At 43.8% G+C, this 15,044-nt stretch overlaps 1 protein-coding gene across 10 annotated transcripts in view; it reads right to left on the reverse strand.

The window, feature by feature from the left end:
• Positions 1-15,044, reverse strand: part of Atp8a1 (ATPase phospholipid transporting 8A1) — a 227,252-nt gene that overhangs the window by 51,859 nt on the left and 160,349 nt on the right. For all 10 annotated transcript variants that reach the window (XM_076546409.1, XM_006974634.4, XM_076546407.1 and 7 more), the window contains one exon: positions 14,732-14,904. In XM_076546409.1, the coding sequence (XP_076402524.1) occupies positions 14,732-14,904 (173 nt within the window). The remainder of the gene's footprint in view (positions 1-14,731; positions 14,905-15,044) is intronic.

Genomic DNA, 15,044 nt, shown 5'->3' on the forward strand with positions numbered 1-15,044 from the left:
GTGGCTTACAACTGCCTGTAACTCCAGCTCCAGGAGATCCTACGCCCCCTTCTGGCCTCTGTGGGTACCTGCCTCTCACATGCACATTCTCCCCTGTATACACATAATTAAAAAGCACAAACAAACACAACCAACCAAATAACAGTAAACAGTCCAAATACTAACGGGATTCTATTTGGTGTCTTGAAAGAAGAAGTTTTAAGCTTCTGAGAGCTGGTCATATGTAATGTAAAGCACCTTAAAATTACTGAAAATTAATAGCAGGGAGTTGGCTAGCCTTTCAACCCATTCTCAGACTCCATTGTGAATCTCAAGAAAAGTAAATATCTGATGCTAGAATACAGTCCACATGCTTCGTTTTCTTCCGGAGGCACAGACTAACACACACATGCAGAAAGCAAACAGCCTTTTCTGCAAACATGGACCAGGAACCGAAGGCATCTGCGTTTATGCTAACATCACATTTGGTATTAAATGCGAAGCATTTTCCATGCATCTTAAAAAGTCATTTTAGAAATAAGTGCCAAGATAATGATAGCAATGTCCTAAGACAGAGTGCTTCAGCGGCACAATTAACTTAATCTATTGTCCATACTGCGCTGGAAATGGAAAGACAGGAAGACTAAACAGTGAGTCAGTCCAGACAACTATTAAGATAGCAATTAGAGCCGGGTGTGGTGGTGCACACTGGTGATCCCAGCACTTAGTGGTTGATCCAGGAAGGAGGGTCAGAAGTTCTAGGCCAGCATGGGCTACATAGCAAAGTCCTGACACACACATGGATAAGAAGAAGCAACCAAGGTATAAAATGCTAGTCCATAGAAATGTCTAAGAGCTGTATCATCACATCATCATCATCACCATCACCATCATCATCATCTTGAGACACCTCAGGCAGTGCCAGCCCAAGCTGGACTTGAATTAGCTTTGTAGCTGAAGCTTTGGCATAGGACTCCTGATCCTTTGACTTCCATTCTCCCAATACTAGATTAAAGCACATGCCAGTCTGCCTCACTCAGTGATAAATTCTTTATTAAGGTAAGTACCATGGATGTGTAACAAATCCTATCTCACAAATTGTTATTCTTTTTAAAAATAAAGGCCATTTAAGGAACCGATGTCTTTACATATACTCTTGATTGCGTTGATAAGAAAAATTCCCATGAGTGGGAATTCTGCATAAATCCGTGCCTCCAGGAGGCTCTAGTATCCAGAGGAAGGGAGTGAGCCATGGCAGCTCTGACTCTTGCTTGAAGTTGGAGAATCTCAGCTTGAGTCACTGACAGTGGTCCAGTTGCCTCCTCTGTGCCCTTAGTGGCTGATCCAGAAGAGGAACTGGTAACCAGCTGCTATCTCAAAGAATTATTTTTAATTTTTTTCTTTGGATTTCCTTTTGGAGTCTGGCAACATTACAAAATGACACAGCTCTGACCTCAACCAGAGAATGCATATCAGGCTACTAATGGTTCATTTCAGCGTCTGCCTCCATTTCTCTTCAAAGCAATTTCCATTCCATTTTCACGTTTTATTTAATGTTTCTTAACAGGCTAATACAAATGGGTAAGCTCACTGGCCCTTGGCCAAGGTTTTAAGCACAGACTACAGTTGACATTTAGTAAATGTCAGAAAAGAATGCTCACCAGAAATGCTCTAGAAAGCAAATGGAAACAGGCATGAATGAAGGGAAGCATTTGAAAACATTTATCAAACTCTCTTTAACAGCTCCCCGTCTACACACATCATAGCATCACACTGTGGAGCTAGGACACTGTGCCGCCCTTTTGTGAACTGAACCCACATAGCGATCTAAAATCAGTGACTTCAAGGAGCTTCAGGACAAGCCTACATTAAGCCTCTGGTCCCTTCCTCATGGTGACTATAGCCAGCGACTGCTGTCTCTGCTTCACACTGTAATTTTCGCTACTGCCACAGTGGCTAATCTCCCTTGTCAATTTGAGGGACTTCAGAATCACCTAGGAGACACACCTCTGGGGAGGGCCCGGAGGGTGATTCCAGAGAGGCTTAACTGAGGAGAAAAGAGCTACCCTAAGAGTAGCTGGGCTGAGGTCCCAGACTGAATAAAAAGCAGGGAAAGTTGAAAGTCCACCCAAGGAACCCCAGTACCCATCTTACACTGCTGCCTGAAGGCAGACAGAGGCAGTGACGTTAGCGGCCACCTCATGCTCCTGTCCCCATGTCATGTCAGCATGTCATGCTCCTGTCCCCATGCTTCCCTGGCCATCATGCACTATATCCCCTCAAACTGTGAACCAAAGCTCTTCTTTCCTTAAACTGTTCACATCAGGTGTTTTATCATAGACATATAAAGTAATAGAGCCTCCAAATTAAAATTAAGGAGGGATCTTCGCTTACCTCAATGGGGATGACTAATTCAGGTATTAAAAGAGAAGAGTAGGAGTTGCCTCCCTTGCTGACCTTGACCTTGATATCCTCCCTATGCTAATTCCCTGCCAGGTTCTACCATCCTGAATGCTTAAGGGAAGTTCCTTGTCTGTGTATCCTGCATATTGGGCGTTAACAGCTTAGATGCAAGATTGTAAAATATCAGTAGCGAACTTCTGCCCTTCTGGGTCCTCCCATTCATTGTGCTGTAAGCATGTATTTAAGACCTCCACCTTCAATAAAAGGCATTCGGCATTAAAAAAATAAAAATAAAAAAATTAAAACCCTTAAAGATAAAAAAAAAAAGAAGGTATTGAGAGAGCACAAGCATTGTGATTGTAAACCCAAAAAAGCACAGACTGCATAACAACAACAAAAACAAAACAAAACAAAAAAAAGAGAGAGAGAAGTGTAGGAATATCTGAAGCAAGAAAATGTTTGTTAAAAAAAAAAAAAGATATGGTGCTATAGTCAGAAGCATCCTCCAAAGTACATGGTAATTACAAGTAGCAAGGACACTCCAGGCTTAGAAGAGGATCCAAGGAACAGTGAAGACACCACTTCTGCAGACTTGGGAAGAGCAGCTGACAGCTAAACAACAATGTTGGATTTACAAAATGTAAAACACACATTCATATAGTTCACCCGGAGTTTGAATGTACAGACTTGTCAGTTAGCGTCTAGAACCTTCTTTTGCCAGGAAGCCTACTGGTTGAAATCCTAGATTTTCTATTGTTGGAAAAATCTCACTCATGAGGCACATGCTTTTTGTTTTCTAACATGAAGCAGAGAACAGAATTTTTTCCATCCTAGTTGATGATTATCTTACATGCCGTTCTCTATATTCAAAAGTAAAATTGTCAAGCAACTCACATTCTTTTGAGACCATTATACCTGGTTTTCTTAGGAATAACTTTCTTCAGATTATCGCAGCGATCTGACAAGTATTTAATTAATGGCAATTACTTTGAGATATACAACCTCAATAAATACATTACAGAATAAGCAGACTTGGAAGGCACCAGTCAACCCACAGAAGCAGAAGAGCATGGGCACCCCACACCATGTTCAGACTAAGACAGACAGAGGGTGCTGGGCAGCTGCTGGCTGTTCTGAGAGGTGTGCTTCAGGGGGAATTCTGGCTAGTGAAACCCAAGTCAGCTACGAAGAATTCCTACAGAGGTGTGTGTGTGTGTGTGTGTGTGTGAGAGAGAGAGAGAGAGAGAGAGAGAGAGAGAGAGAGACAGAGAGAGAGAGAGAGAGAGAGAGACAGACAGAGAGAGAGAGAGAGAGACAGAGAGAGAGAGAGAGAGACAGAGAGAGAGAGAGAGAGAGAGAGAGAGAGAGAGAGAGAGAGAGAGAGAGAGAGAGAGAGAGGTGTGAATACACATGTGTGCTACAGCATGCACCAGAGGTCAGAGGATAACCTTGAGTGTCGGGTCCTCCCCTTTCACTTGTTTTGAGACAAGATCTTTTTGCTTTTGTTGTTCATTGCTGGGTATGCCAGGCTAGCGGGCAGCAAGCCTCCAGGGATTACCCATTCTCTGCCTTCCATCTCACTCCAAGAGTGTTAAGGTTACACGCACATGTTACTGCTTCCAGCTTCATGTGGGTGCTAGGGATTTGAACTCAGATCTCAGGCATACCTAGCAAATGCTTTCTTTGCCCACAGAGCCCAGGTTGAGTATTCTTATCCCTCAAATCCAAAAATCTGCAACTTTCTAGGTGCCAATGCGCTACCGAAAATTCAACATTTCATGTGACAAGTCACAGTCAAAACACATTAAAATGTTTAAAATTATCTTCTAGCTCTGTGTATCAGGTTGATGTAAAACCTTACACATGAAACATGAAAGAATTTTTATGAGATATAAATGGAATTCATGGTTAGACTTGGTCCTCATCTCCAAAGTAGCACATTATCTATAAGCACGTATTCCAAATCTGAGAACCCCAACTTCTGAAGCATGCTGAACCCCAGGATTTTGGAGAAGGGACACTCATATGGGTGCTGCTTTCAGGGTGTAACTTTCACCCTTGCTGCACAGGGTGGGATACGGGGGTGCACAGCAACAAAGCAAACGTAACGGGACTCTTCAGGCTCCCGCTGGCATTAATTCTGTGACAGGACACAACGTAACCAGGAACTGTGAGTGAAATAAACACTTTCTCCCTTCAGTCGCTTTTCTTAGACTATTTTATCAAAGAAACAGGAGAGGAAACAGACAAGCGGGTGAGGCATCTAGCCTCTTGATTGTTTGCCTGGTTTTAGTAATTGCAGATGATGGACGATGCCTTCTTGACAAGGACAGGAGAGTTCACTTCAGACGAGGGAAAGCGCACAAAGCAGACTTCTCTCTGCACTCAGATTCCCCAGAGCACGGTCCTTCTACTACTGTGATTCCAGCTCTTCAAAGTTTACCACACTTCCCGCTGCTCTCGTGACTTCTCCACATGCTTTCCGAGTTGTACAAGTTCTCTAATGGCCTAGAGCAACCACACTACGCGGCTAGTTAACTCTGCCTAGCGCTTATCACAAACTATATGTGCAAGGCCGGGGCCATCCAAGTCTTCAGCTTTCTAAGCACCGACAGTGACCAACTCTACAGTCTGGAAGCATCATAACAATGCTGTTTTCTTCTCCCAGATGTGTATGTGTCTATATGTGCGTACAGTTGGTCCCACTTGGGGGGTTTTCTGCAAGACGGAAATGATTCACCGCTGTCTTCCACGGCTGCCTTTTCTTTTCTGGAAGCAGTAAGCTCTACTGCAAAGGATCCCTAATGCAGCCTGCGCTGGGAAGGTCTGCTTTTCTTCCTATGCACCACAAGCAGAGGGTGGTCCCTTGTGGTGTAACCTAGGAGTGAGCTCAATGCAGCGTGCTTCTCAGATATTATTCTGGCTGCCATCTCTGCACATGTTATTCATTATTGTTCTCATTTGTTATAGAGTAACTTTCAGGGCCCTGTGAACATTAGATCAGAGAGCATAGGGATGTTTTGTCATTCAAGCTAAGAAGTATATAGGTGGTCTATTAAAAATTTTTTTTTATGTGCTTGAGTGTTTTGCCTGCATGTGTGTCTGGTGTCAGCAGAGGCCAGAACAGGGTATCCCCTGGAGTTGGTGTTACAGACTGTTGTGAGCCACCATGTAGGTACTGGGAATCAAACCTGGGTCCCCTGGAAGAGCATCCAGTGCTCTTAACACTGAACCATCTCTCCAGGCTTGGGTGGTCTATCTTATACAGTCTTTGTTTTACACTCATTTAATGGGAACAATTGTCTTCCTGAGTAGAACATGGATAATGATTATATATACATATATCTATACAGTCTAAAGAATTATGCAAGGACCTTGCATGGGTAGCCAAAAGACTTATACTATAAACTTAAAGTCAAGAACACTATATTATTGGTATAATTTTAAATATGTAGGTGGAATTTTTTTTTTGGGGGGGGTTATCATCCTAAAACATAATTTAGTATGATGAATGATCATATTCCTTTTGGCCACCCATGAAAGATGGAAAACAACAGGCACACGGAAGGATGTAGTTGTAGTTTCTGTTGCTGTGATAAAACACTCTTACCCAAAGCAACTTAGAGGAGGAGATGTTTTATTTTATTTCTGTTTCTATCATCAAAGGGAGCCAGGGCAGCAACTCAAGCAGGGACTTTGAAGCAGAAACCCTGGGGGAACGCTGCCTGCTGCTTCGATCCCACTCCTCACTACTCATACTTAGCTTCCTCATACTGTCCAGGATACCTGCCTAGGGATGCTGACACCCACAGTGAGCTGGGCTCTCCTCCATCAATGAATAATCAAGGCATATCCCCCCTCTCTCAGCTCCAGATAATGCCCATAGGCCAGCCTGATCTGGGCAATCCTTCAACTGAAATTCCCGTCTTAGGTGATTTTAGGTTGTATCAAGATGACAATTTAAGGCTAACTAGGGTAACTATATTAATTGTCATAAAGTGTTTTAGACACGCAATAACTAAACTTGGGTGCTTATTAAGCTTGAGGTTCACTCCTGGCTGCTATTTAGAAGCCATCCAAGGATGTGCTGCGCCTTCCTTTCTGACTTACTTCCTAAGGTCTCTCTTGTGAATATCCGTCTATTCTCCATTGAGCCATATTTGGTTGACTAATAACGGAGTTACAAAAAGAGAGAAAAACCTAATTTAATCTTACTGTTTGTTTTTTTTTCACAAAAATTTGTTAGGTTCATTAATAATGCTTCCAGCTGAGAAGCCATTAATATGTGGCAAAAAAACACATAGCAAAGTTCCATGCGTATTGGAACAGTGCTCATGGAGGATTTATTACTGGAACGAAAGCAGCAGCTTATGTAGCAAATCCTAAGGCTATTTAGCATATGGAGCATAATGAAACATTCAACCACCCCTGTGAAAGCAAACTGTGCTATTCAAATGACCGACGAGTGAGCACCCTCCTAGCCTCCAAAACCAACATCTGTGGATATTCTGTGCACTCAAAGGCACCGAAGAGACTTTATAATGCAGAGGCCAAGGCCACAGAAATAACATATAGATAGCTCTTCTCAGGGGAAAAAGAAACACGGAACAGTAACTTCAAAAAAGACTTCCTTTCTGAGGCGTGTTCAGATACAGTTTCTCCTGCGGAGTGTACACATGTATACAGATAAAAAAACCAATGCCTTCCATTTCAATGGTTCAGACGATATTGTCAATAGGGACTGGTCATATTGGCAGTGCATATCGGAGTGTGGAGGTGTGCACACAGCACTAAAGCAGACAGAAATTGGCCAATATGTCTCACAGAAGGCACTACAAAGAAAACTGCTCCTAGCAGGAAATTTTATTATAATGTTTACACCAAGAACATAGTTTGGCATAGTTGAAGGTCTGCACTGTCGCTCAGTGGTAGAGTGTTTGTCTTACATGCATGACTCCCTCAGTTCAATCTTGAGTATGGAGAAAGTCTACCCACGACTGGTCTCTAAAACACATCGCTCCTGTTGCAGAATGTTAAAGCTGGTGCCAACTCCTCTCTTGTACCCCAATCTACAAGTTGCCCTGTATCCTTTCCTCACTTCTCTGTGCACTTGTGAACACATCTGTGTTTCAAAGCCATCCATCCTGTAGGGATGCCTTTCTCTTTTCTCTCTGCTCCATGCCCTGTAGCGGCCAAAAAGTCTTGTCTACTTTTTGACCTGTTTTCCACACTCGGAGCTCCAGCTGAGCTCAGACCTCAGCCTTTCTTTAACTTCCCTTAGGTAACATATTTATTAAACTGAAGATAACCACCCAAACCCATCAAGGGTTCATAATGAATTCCACTTCCCTTTCTTCACACAGTAGGGTGCACAGGTCGAGCGGTCATAGAAACATCTTCCATTGCGTATATCACGTCCTTAGCAAACCAGAGCTGAGAAAACTGTAGGTAATCTATGAGGTGATTGCTATTGGGCCGAAGGCTACAACAGAGTTCTGGTTTATCAACTGGTGCCAAGCTGGGGGTGGGGGCAGGGAGCCCTTAGTGGAGAGCTGCAAAGTTCAGCATTTACAACTGATGGGAAGCATAGGGTTCTTAAGAATCTGAATGTCCTGTGATACATATGCACATTGGAAGTCAGTATGATATAAAACAGAAAGGATAAGTTGAGTAAGAGAAAATGTAATTTGAGAAGGATGGAGGTGGAAATCAAGGTAGCAGCTACTGACGGCAGCATGAGGGGCCCCTTGGACACTGGCCATGTTGGGGTGAGATGCGTGTATACTTTGTAAAAATGTGCTGAGTAGGCACACAGGTTTTTACACACTTTCTAGTATAAGGAGCTGTGACTGTAGTGTGTAATGTGTGTCTGCACTGCTGAGGTGGTTTTCTAGAGTCAGACCTGAAACTCTACCTGAAGCAGCATTAGATTTCCTATATGTTCTTAGGTAGTTCACTCAAACATGGACTTCGCTGACATGTAGCTCGTCAGAAATGGCCACCACATACAATGAGACCCAAAGTTCCTTCGACATCCCTTAGTAGAAGTAGAATAGCAAACGAAGGGAGAAAGGGCTGAGCTGAGCATCATGTTCAAGCAAAATATGGGAAGGCTCTAAAACCCACTGGGTATGTCCTTTAGTCAGGCTTCTGTGGAAGAAACAGTCTCTCCCACATTTCCAACATTTATTCAGATTTTCTTGGAAGTAAATATAGGGTTGACATCCATTAACAGTTTGTAAGTCGTCTTAAAGCAAACATCTGCTTGGCATCCACTGGCGTGCACGGTTTCTTTTCCTTTGAAGGAATGTCTGCTGAGTATTTCCTGGCTCCATGTGTGCTTTGTAGCTAGCTACCTCTTAAGTAGAACATTTAGAGAAGTCCTTGAGCTAAAGACCATCCCCAAAGACTCAGGCAGTAGATCTGCCTTGACCCGCTCTCCCTCCCTTATTGAACACACTCATGCTACCACAGCAAATATACAGAGTATCCCTTCAGGCCTCTTCTAGGCAGATCCCATCGAGCGGAGTAGGGTCAAAGGTTTTGCCTGGGAATGCCACTCTAAGCGACAACACTCACTGAAGTCAAGTGGACTTTTTTTTTTTTTTTAAATCTACTATGGGGGAAATGGCCTAAAAGGGGGTTAAGCTTTGATTAGAGATGTTGCAAGTAGAGAAAAATGCTTACTTCAATTTAACTTCTGCTTTCCAGGAGACATGAGTACATAAATTATGTAGCAGGACGGTGATTACTAGACAGTCTAAAAGCTGGAGGCTCTAAGCCAATTTTCAACCAACTGTCACAGAGCATAAGTTTCAAAATATGTTTAAACTAAACTGACATCTACAGAAAAAAAAAAGTAAGACTCTTTGAAAAGCTGGGCTATGTGAACTGATGAGGACCTCGGAGACCACACTCTATTTAACACAGTGATACTTCACTGCGGCCTTCCTACTCTTCTGGAGGGATGGGTCAGAGGAAGAACAGCTGGATCCCCAGACCAGGATCTCAGCAACAGAGAGGCGCTGCCCAGCACAGAGCAGCAGGAGCAGAGTTCATCCAAAAACTGCCAGGGTGACAGGCAGGTCTCCGAGCAGGGTCTCCCAAGCTGGGAGGAGGGACCGCAGGAAGGAATGTGTGTGCTTCTTCCCTTTCTACATCTCAGTCGCTCTCTTCTACCTGCTCCAGGCATCTGAGTCCCCTGGAGGATTCCACCCTTGCTACCTTCTAATCTCATCATTTTGCAGAGAGAATTGTAGCATGAATCTTAAAAGTTCTTATTAATAAAATCAAACCCAAGGCGAGTTATTGGGGTCCATGCTGGTAGATCAGAGAGACAGAACAAGCCACATCTATCTCACCTCGACGGATCCTCAGCTGGTCTTGTCTCCTCAGACTGGAGGCTTCTGAGTCCTCATCCGGAATGGGTCTCAGCTGAATTGCTGCTCAAAAGCCTTAATGCTTAACCAGCCCAAATTCTTCTAGTTTTTGGTCCTCACGCCTCACGCCTTATATATCTTTCTGCTTTCTACCACCACTCCCTGAGATTAAAGGCTGGCTTTCTGGGATTAAAGGTGTGTGTCACCATGCTTGGCTATTTCCAGTGTGGCCTTGAACTTACAGAGATCCAGAGGGATTTCTATCTCTGGAATGCTAGGATTAAAGGTGTGAGTGCCACCATTTTCTAGCCTTTGTATTTAGTGGCTGTCTGTTCTCTGACCCCAGATAAATTTATTAGAGTACACAATATTTTGGGGAACACAATACGACCACAGAGAATGATTTCATTTGGTGTCTAAGGTGCCAGAGAGGTAGAGCTAGAACACGTTTCCTGAATCCCCAGTCAAAACAACATATGTTCCGGGCACTCTCAGTACTCAGGAGGCAGAGGCAGGCGGATCTCTGAGTTAGAGGCCAACCTGGTCTACAGAGAGAGTTCTAGGATAGCCAGGGCTACACAGGGAAACCCTATCTTGAAAAACCAAAAACCCAACTGACCAACCAACCAACCAAACCTGGCCCCCCAAACCAGCATTATCTAATATAAAAATGGGAAGGCTTCGGGCAAAAGTATTAGCAACTGAAGTCAGGAATTATTCATCTAGATTCTAGAAAGTCAGGAATTATTCATCTAGATTCTAGAATGTCAGGATAGCTCTTGATTTTAGCAGTTCCCACAAAGCTTGTTTTCCTTAAGGTGTTGCAGGCCATCTGTGAAACCGTGATAATGGTCCGCACTGTCGTACATTAAGCATGTGTGTTTCCAGTGGAGGAGGTGAACAGAACTTTCTTCTGTTCTTCAACAGCAGCTGAAAGGGCATGCTGGTGCATGTCTGTAATTCTAGGACTTGGGAGGAGGAGGGAAGAGGACCAGGAATTCAAGGCTAGCCTAGGGTACATAGTGAGCTCAAGGCTAGCCCTGGAATACATGAGACCCTGTCTCATAGACCAGCCAATTAAACAACCACCTGGACAACCAATATACTAGTGATCATCCCAAGTAAGAAGCAGTGGACTCGGGCAAGTGAATAAAAGGGAAGAAGTACAGGAAAGGGATGCTTATGTTGACATGTTGATAGCAAGAAGCTCTTGGAGGTGGGGGCGTGCTTCTTGTTAGGTGATCTGGGTTCTGGAGGTAAGCTGCCCAACAGTAAACACAAAAGCTGTGTGGTGTCTGTGAACACAGTGCTTGTTAGGCAGATAAAAACAAGACTATGTTCTACTGTTTTGATTTAGATGTGTGTGTGTGTGTGTGTGTGTATTTTTTTCTTAAGGTATAACATGTAGCCCATACTCTGTAAACCAAAACCCAGACTCAAATGCCTTGAATAATTTTGGGTTGGGGGAATTAGTTCTGTCTATGAATAGTCCCCTCAGAACACAGTGGTGAGGGAGAGATGTAATGACTCCTGACAGAGGCCAGCAGCTTCTTTCAATTCAGCAGGAGGCTCTGGGGAGCAAAAGCTCATCTTTGTAACCGTGGCGATTAGGCAAACACTAAAAATTCATCTTCCCGCCCTGGGTGCTGATGTCAGAAGAAGGCGGATGCAATCGTGAGGACCGAGTGATTGGGAGACTCATTATCTGTTCCGGGAAGGCTTTCCTTGCTGTTCCAGTGGGCAGTAGAGGATGGTCCCATTCTGTATTATCTTCATGTGTGTGGACAGACAAGCAGTAGGTTGGAAAGGAGTCTCAATTTGAGGGAAAACCTCAAAGGGTTAGCATGAACACGAAGGAACTTGGGAAACAGTATTATACAGTATTTTGAAATAATAGTCAATATTTATGTGAGCATCACTCTTCTAATGGAATGAAATCTAGAGTTTCCCGAGGCTGGGAGATCATCATCATGTGAGAAATGAGGGGTGACCCTGGGGTTCATTCTCCAAGGACCATACACAGGCTCACTCCACATTCCCGACTTGTGATAGGAACATCATCATTACACTCGGAGGTCAGAATGTGGAATGAGAAAAACATGATCTGTGCCAGTGGTGTAATGTGAAGAGGCACCAGGCCAAGAAGGTGCACAGACATTAATCCGGCTGTGGCACTGACGTAATTATGGGTTTAGACCAGCCGCAGAGCCGGGCCAGAAGCTTCTCTTTAGGGAAAAGGGTAGGAAGGTAATTAGAATAAAAAAAAAAAAAGCCGAAGAAAGATGTTTTATTAAAACAACAACAAAATCCTGAGGAGAACCAAGTGTCTGCCATTCAAGGCCCTCAAACATCTATAAAACAGAGGCAGCCAAGAGGGAGGAAGCAGCCACACACATCTTTATAAACTGTGTCAGCACTAAGCTTCATGTGCATGGCGGCTGAGACCCTCCCAGGATCCCCGGCCTGGAAGAGCTCTGAGGTCCCCATGACTTATAATCCTGCAGGACAAGGATCTTCAGAGAGAATTTCACAAGCGCAGAACATATTTCCTCTCCCTTGACTCTGCTTTCTGGTGTCCCTCTGCTATTGTTTAATTCTGTGGTTGGTCTTTTTGAAGAATGGTGGGAGGTACCGTGTTAAGCTCTCCCGCCATGACTGCCTCAAGAAAAAAATGGCCTCCTGCATCTTCCAAACCAGTTGATTCTGCTTAGAGTAGAGTGGACAGCAACAGCAAGGAGAGCATGTTATCAAGTCATACTTGTCCTGGTAAATGCAATACCTGTGCCCAGCACACAGTAGGAACGGCACAGAGGCTAGCTCAAGCCAACTGGCTGCTTTATCTAAACATCGCTGTTGGCTGGTTTTTTCTGGTCTGAGTAGGAGCCAGCAGTCATAACACTCCCGGGCTTTTTGAGCAAGCGTCTGTGGATCCTCACGATCCCATTAGTGACTAAATGGCTAAATGCAGCACAAAATTATCCTGATGGAAGAGCAGGAGAGCTGAGCACTAAGTAAGCCCTTGTCAAGACATTAGCAAGAGACCAAGAAAAGTAACTGGAACCCCAGCTTGGACAAAGTGTGAAGATACCCAAGCAGAAACCAGAGTAGAGGATAATTCCCATCTTTGTGATAAACAAAGAAGATGACTGTGAGGAACAGTGGACATCTACAATGATAGATCACTCCAGAATCTCAGCCATAGCAGGAATGTACCACAGAGAATTGATTCTGTAGCTAAAATAATCACATGCCTGAAAATAACGGGTAAGTCTTAAGTCTCTGAGGATAACACAATTTTTGTAGGTCAAAATGATGCTCATCTGTGATCCTTACAGGGTCTGCTCTGTATACATTCCAGGAAGTAAATTTCAATAGAAATTCAAAGAATACATATTAAGTAGATAAGTGGACACACAAATGGTTTCAAAGGAATAACTTTCCTTGACTAGCAAAATAGAGCTTTTAAAAGTAGTTAGAGCAAAGACAAGAGAGCTAAGGGTCATGGCAAGCACACAGGCTGGGGAGGGATTCTCGAGAAGTCCCACGCATGTTTTGTCTCCCCAGAAGAGAAAGTGAGTCGAGGAAGTACTGGCCCTGGACCCACTGTGACCAGCTGGTAAGATTCAGTCAGTGGATGGCAGAGGAAAATCCTTAGCTGAGGTGACCTGAAGAGAAGAGCCTGGGCAATGCTATGCAGGAGGCTAGAATACCCCTGACAAGAAACCAGACCGCCTCGAGCTAAGTGGTGTACACAAGGGCTCTTTTATGCATCAGGCTGTCGTAACTCAGAGACAGATTTAAATCTAGGATATGAGCAATTTTATAAGTTAGTAGGCCAGAGTCTTAGGGTAAATAAACAGCCATCGGAAAAATATTCAGCGATTTGGAGAATGACTCAGATTGTACCTCCCATCTTGCTAGCCCCACAAAATAAATTCTAGCAGTTGGACCAGTGATCTAAATAGAGACAACAGGGTCTTTCCATAAACGAGCCAAGATGGAAATGCAGATAAATAATTCACACCCCACTTTGGTGCTGAAGATGAAAGCCAAGGCCAAGGAGTTCACTCGATCACTAGCTACGGCTCTGGCTCTGCCATGGTCTTTTTCAGTACGGGGGGTTTGAATCCAGAGTGTTGCACACATAGGCAAAAACCCAGTGAGCTATGTTCATAGCTCTCTTGAAAGTTTGTTTACTTATTTATTTTGGTATAGAGTTTCTCTAAATTGCTCAAGCAGACCTTAAGCTTGCTACATTTTGGCTGCTGCCTCCTAAGTAGCTGGGATGATTGGCATGTGCCATTTACTTGATTGCCATTGACTGAATTTTTATTTTTTTATTTTTTATTTTTTTACCTGAGACAGGGTTTCTCTGTAATAGTCCTGGCTGTCCTGGAACTCACTTTGTAGTCCAGGCTGGCCTCAAACTCACTGAGATCCACCTGCCTCTGTCTGCCAAGTGCTGGGATTAAAGGTGTGCACCACCACCACCCGGCGCCATCGACTGATGTTATAGACATATAATGGCAAAGAGCTGGTGGCTTCAAATTATGAGTAGCATTCAATACTGGTTGTCAGGACTCACTTCCCAAAACTCTGCTACAAATCCATCACAGTCTGTGAACCCTGGGACTCTACTGAATGAATGAACTAACGTAACATTTGTAATTTCTAGATTAAAAAAAAACAGTTTGGAACTTTAAAAAATTAAAAACATAAGATGAAGCTGGAGAGAGAGAGAGCTCAGCAGTTAAGAGGCATCATTCTACTTTTTTCCAGAGACCCAAGCTCTCTGTTCCTAGCACTCAGTTGCCTTTAATTCCAGCTTCAGGGGAACCAGTACCTGTGGCCTCCCTGGGTACGTGCACACGTGTGCACAGGCTTGCTTGCCTCACATATACATACAGTTGAAGTAAGATCATTGCAAGATACCATTAAGATAAAGTCAATTGCAATTGGGGAGAACCTACCTGCAGCAAATGACAGCTTTGCAGGACAAAGCCAAGTCCAGGAAGTACTGCCGGACTCCGAAGGTTAAGGCATACTTGAGGGTCTTCCCATCAATTATAAGCGCAAAATCGTTTTCCTTCCGCAGGGCATCTCCAAGGGTGGTGCAGTGCCGACTGAGAGTTTCCCTGGTTCCCTGAAACATCAACCAAGGCTGTCAACATTCATGCCACTTGTTTGACTACAATGTCCGCAAGATGTTCAGTGACTAAATCGAGCTATGCTTAGTGCTTTTTTTAAAAAAAATCAAACAGCGTTCACACACCTTCATTCACT

The sequence above is a fragment of the Peromyscus maniculatus genome, chromosome 10 (genome assembly GCF_049852395.1).
Source record: "Peromyscus maniculatus bairdii isolate BWxNUB_F1_BW_parent chromosome 10, HU_Pman_BW_mat_3.1, whole genome shotgun sequence".
In the NCBI taxonomy this organism is placed as follows: domain Eukaryota; kingdom Metazoa; phylum Chordata; class Mammalia; order Rodentia; family Cricetidae; genus Peromyscus; species Peromyscus maniculatus.